Below are 5186 nucleotides of genomic sequence, written 5' to 3' on the forward strand. Positions count from 1 at the left end.
CCTTGGGAAAGTGTCAACGTTCATTCTTAGTAAGAATAAACTTGTTCTTCTCTGTACTTGCATACCTAACGTGTTCTACAGACAATTCCCAACTGTTGGATTTACATTATCACTTAAAAAAAAGTTGCTCCATGTGTAAACAACAAATTTCCTTATCAACACTAAAATACATGGCATCTTGTTATACCCTGGGCATTAGAGTCTCCTTGAATTTTAGAGACAAATTCCTCTTCTTTTGTTTTTGGATGTGCACATCACATTGAAAGCAACAGATGCCACGTGTTTTACTAGACAGCATACATTTTTCTTTACCCAACACTGAAACATATGGCATCTGAGCCTTTGGCATTGAGGCCCATTCAGATTACAGCCATTTACATAATATTATTATGATCATCAGCTCACATGCTCATCGTTTGCCAATGAACTTTTATCCCTCCAGAGGGTGAAAGGAATAAGAATGCATTGAAAGTTGTACCAAATCCCATCACTTGGACAATAATGCTTCACATGGGATTCATTTCCACCATTGATCTCTGACTATCCAGTGGGTCGTAAAACTTCATGCCAATAAAATAGACAAATCATGACAAGCATGAGTCGGTGGAGGACACATCATCCCACATAGAAAAACACACAAAGAAACAAAACTCTCTTTCCATCACTAACTTTTTTAAATACCAAATTGAAGTCTGAGAGTGAAGCTGAGAACCACTGCAGTATAAAAAATCATTGGGAGATATGATTTACAGGATAGTAGATTGAAGTGGGTCTGTGAAAAAATCAAAGAAAAAGAATTCAATCATGGAGAGAATCGTGATTGTGGGCATATGGGTATTAAGTATTGCAGTGATATTTGGCTGTGTGGAAGTGGAAGGCTACACGAATTATACAGTGGGGGACAAGCTAGGATGGTTCGACAAGCTCAAGAAACCCAGTGTTGATTATGCCAAATGGGCACAAGGGAAAAACTTCAGTCTCGGAGACTATCTAAGTAAGTTCCCATAATTTCATCATCATAATTACAATCCTTTTGCATTTGATGATTTTTAAGGTCCTTTAGGCCATATCGGTCTGATGGGTCCTGTTCTTTGAATTCTGACCCATTTTTTAAGCTTCTTCAATCCACATTGGTCTGATGGGGTTTGTTCTTTTAATGGGGAACTGCTTTGGAATGAGTTGTCAAAGCATAAAATGCGACGTAAACACTGTGTTTATAATAGATGTGAGACTTAAATTACATAAGCTTAAAATAGGTCTCATAGATCCCACTATTCTTTCTCTCTCTGATCTGATTGTTAGTACTTGTCAAAGTAGTTGGACTTGGACATTTTCAAGCTGCAGATCTACACTGTGCCTCCACATTGAGCAAAATCATGATTCATATGTCTTGCTCTTCTTTACTCTTAATTTTAAACCCTTTTGCTTATAAAGAAGGTATTCATGCTACAGATCTGACTGTCAGTGCTCAATTGGCCATCAGATTGGGTTTAATGAGGTCACAGTATCCCTCTGCTATATATATCAGAGCCTCATTCATCTTTTTGAAGACTATGTGAGGAAAGTTCCACCAGAGTGTGAATTGTGGATGACTTTGTTTACAATGTGACCTTTTCTCCTTGGCCTTGTTCCCAGTGGAAATCATTTGTAAGCTTTCTTATAAATTTTGATCTGAATAGTTTAAGAGAGATAATTTGGAAAGCTACCTTCTAGCAAGCAGCTTTGTGAATAGTTGAGAAATTTTGCTGGCCCAATTCAAACCTTCCCTTAACTTCTCTTTCGTTCAAGGAGCAGAGTATTTCAGTAAGGTGGCCTTCTGCCTCAACTGGTAGTACCCTGATTTTATTAGCACAAGCTCCATGATAGTGTACCTAAATTTTGGAAGCTTTCTTTCACAAAGCAGTTATCCAGTCTCTAGAATGTACTAATGTATAAGTGATAGAATAGGACAATAACTTATATGCATTGATACATCTTAGAAGCTGGACAGCCATTTCCCTCATTCCCCATGTAGCCTTGCTTCTCTTTCACATCAAGACCATTCCTATAGGGCTACCTCATAAGGGAGCAGCCCTACGAAAATTACAGGGATTCTCTTTCTGAAGAGAAAACTGGAGGTTTTATGGTTAAATCAATGACTGAAAAGTAGGTGGAATGACATCTTGCAGTTTATTAGTAAGCTTTCTTATAAATTTGATAATATAAAAGTTAAAAGTTAAAAGTTTTTTATGTGGCCGCCAAGATACTAAGATTTTTGAAGTTATAGAAGCAATTCTGAAACACCATTTTGGTAAATGGCAGACTCCTTCAAAAGTGTATAGTGGCCTTATTTACTAATTTGGGGTTTATCTTCAAAGTATGTAGCAGACCAATCAACATCTTTTCAGTTTATGAGTTTTTTTATTAAATCTGCCTTCTTTCTATTGGAGGAAAATATGCAGCAGACCAATCAACACTTCAGTTTATAAGAGTTTTTCTTTGGAAATCTAAAGGGGAATGGAATAAGAGTTTCCTTTGGAAATTTAATGGGGATTACGAACAGTATAAAAGGTAAATAAAAAATGGTGTTCTTATTTTTTAAAGATATCAGATTTTTATATCGAGTAAGATTTGGTTTTCTATGAATTTTCAGTGATTTATCTAACTTTATCAATAAATTAAAATTTATTTGATTTAATTTAATTTGAATATTATAAGGTAAATGGAAATCTGAGATCTTATTATATGTTTGTTTTAGAACATTTTATTTTTGGTTTGTTATGGTATTTTATTTGTGTTCTTTTTGGTGTAAGGGAGAGAAATCTATTGTGCTTAGTGTTGGCACTCATACAATATAGATCAACTTACCTTAATAACTTAAAGTTTATTAGTAAAGTAGTGTCTTTTGTGGTTTTGGCTCTCACAAGTTGCCCATCTTAAAATCAAACTCAAGACATATGACCACCTTATTGTTGATTTCAAGTAATGGAGTATATTAAATAGGGAGTGTTTAGAAATTTTGTGGGGTATTATATTTAGTCCTCCCAAAATTTATTTAAATAGAATCCAATCTTTTGAAAAGTCATTAATTTAGCCCCTCTTTTTGCTTTGTTTTCTTTCCTTCTTCCTCTCCATTTCCCTTCTAACATGTATAAATAAGAGCCACTTGCTTAGGGATCAAGACATTCAAACCTTATAATATACATATGTTTGTAGGAAAGATAAGATCAAAGACACAATTTGTTGGTATATCCCAACATCACTACATTAAAATAAAAATCTAGAGCTTTCAAATTTACTTCTAGGTGATTTCTTTTATAATAAATATAAGATCTGACACATAAAAAGTAACTTTACCACATGCTTAGCTAAATGAGAACCCTCATTCTTAGAAATAAATATCCTCAAAATCATCCACATATAAAAGTAAGTAACTTTGCCACATGCTTAACTGAATGGGATCCCCTCTCTGAAAATGATTATCCACTCATCTAAATTATTTGTAAGCACCCTAATGAACTCACATAGATATTCCCCTTTCCATACAGGCTTATCCCAATTTCTTTATGTTGAAGATAATTCTCTCTATGAACACCCCTATGAACATACTTACCCACTCCTATAACTTGGGCACTACCATTTCTATGCATATTTATTCCAACGTCTCTATCTCTTATAACTTGGACACTACCATCTCTATGAATGTTTATCCAACGTCTTTATATTTATGATAACTAGCTTTCTAGATAACCTCTCTAAGCATGTTTGTCCATTCCTACAACTTGTTTTAGCCCAAAAGTGATATATATATATATCCTCAAAACTCTATTAAATTTCTTTTAGTCACTAATATAAACTGTAATTAGATATTATAAGCAAGATCAGACATTGCATTATCAAATTCATTTTATATGCAATTTATCCCAAAACTCTGTTTCTCATATTATCTCTCTGTGGTCTCTACATTGCAGTTTTCAATACAGACACGAACCATACAGTGGTCCAAAGTTACAATTCCACAACGTACAAGATGTGTGACAATCTAGATGCTGAGACCGATGACACCATTGAGTGGTCTACTGCTGACCCATCAACTGATGCAAAGCCCTCCACAGTACCTGTCCCACTGGTTAAGGAAGGCATCAACTATTTCTTCTCAGGAGCTTATGATGGAATTCAGTGCAGCAAGGGAGGACAAAAGTTTCAAATCATGGTGGCCCATGGGCAGGGCCTCCCTGCCTCACTTATGAGTCCTCCTCCTAGTGCCCCTGCCCCAGATGATGAAGATGCTGACTCAACACCTGTCACAAATGTGCCTCTGACACCTGTTCCAGAGGGATCAAACACTCCTGATGACTCTGGCACATCAACCGATTCCAACAACCAAAATCATCTGCTGCCCTTTCATGGTTTGGGTTTTGTTGGCTTGGCCTCTGTATTGGGTTTGCAGTTCTTGATTGGATATGGTGATCTGTTTCTGTAAGGAGAGTATAATGCAGGTATTTGGGTCTACAGAAAAAGTGTAGGAGTCAGTTTCCAATAAGCTTCCATAGTCCAACAGTGCCTATTTTTTCATTTAATTTTGGTATTGAATTAATAAAAGTTGATTACAGTTGATCTTAAGATATGATTATCTCTGTTTTTAGATCCATATTATGGAAAGTCATTTGTAGATTCATAAACAGATCATTGAGTATGATGGACAATAAAAGAATCTATTTACATTTCTATTGTTTAAAAAGTTGATATGATCTTAAGATATGACTATCTCTGTTTTTAGATCTATATTATGATAAGTCATCTGTAGATGCTTAAACAGATTTTCTGTATGGGTATGGGTATGGTGGACTATAAAAGGATCCATTTCCATTTCTATTTTCATAAAAAAAGATTTTCTTTTTTTGTTTTTTATTATTTCAAACAAAGAAAAAAGTCCTTGTTTAAAAAGTAGATATGATGTAAATATTGATAATATGGTTTTTATATTTGTTTTCAATATTGATAATTTCTAAGTAGATTTAAAGTAGAGATAGTAATTCTAAGAGTGTTATAGTATGCATTTGAAAGTAAATTAGAAGTTGATTAATCCAACAAAAAATTATATTATTTTTTATTTTGTGATTTAGATTGAATTATGATTTTTATATTTGTTTTAAATATTGACTCTATTAAAAATAAATTTGAAATAGAAATAATAATTATAACAA

The 5186-nt window shown here is 34.0% G+C and overlaps 1 protein-coding gene across 1 annotated transcript; it reads left to right on the forward strand.

The window, feature by feature from the left end:
* Nucleotides 1-476: 476 nt before the first annotated feature.
* Nucleotides 477-4707, forward strand: LOC131074238 (early nodulin-like protein 18). Its single transcript, XM_058010822.2, has 2 exons — nt 477-994; nt 3951-4707. The coding sequence occupies exons 1-2, from the start codon at nt 805-807 to the stop codon at nt 4460-4462; spliced, it is 702 nt and encodes a 233-aa protein (XP_057866805.1). The 5' UTR covers nt 477-804; the 3' UTR covers nt 4463-4707.
* The last annotated feature ends 479 nt before the right edge of the window (nt 4708-5186 follow it).

This window comes from Cryptomeria japonica, chromosome 8, assembly GCF_030272615.1.
Source record: "Cryptomeria japonica chromosome 8, Sugi_1.0, whole genome shotgun sequence".
Classification (NCBI taxonomy): Eukaryota; Viridiplantae; Streptophyta; class Pinopsida; order Cupressales; family Cupressaceae; genus Cryptomeria; species Cryptomeria japonica.

Excerpts from the sequence above, each read along its gene's own strand:
- LOC131074238 (XM_058010822.2), top strand. The coding sequence starts at position 805 with ATGGAGAGAATCGTGATTGTGGGCATATGGGTATTAAGTATTGCAGTG. Across the intron at positions 995-3,950 it reads CAGTCTCGGAGACTATCTAA|TTTTCAATACAGACACGAAC; the intron begins GTAAGTTCCCAT and ends TCTACATTGCAG.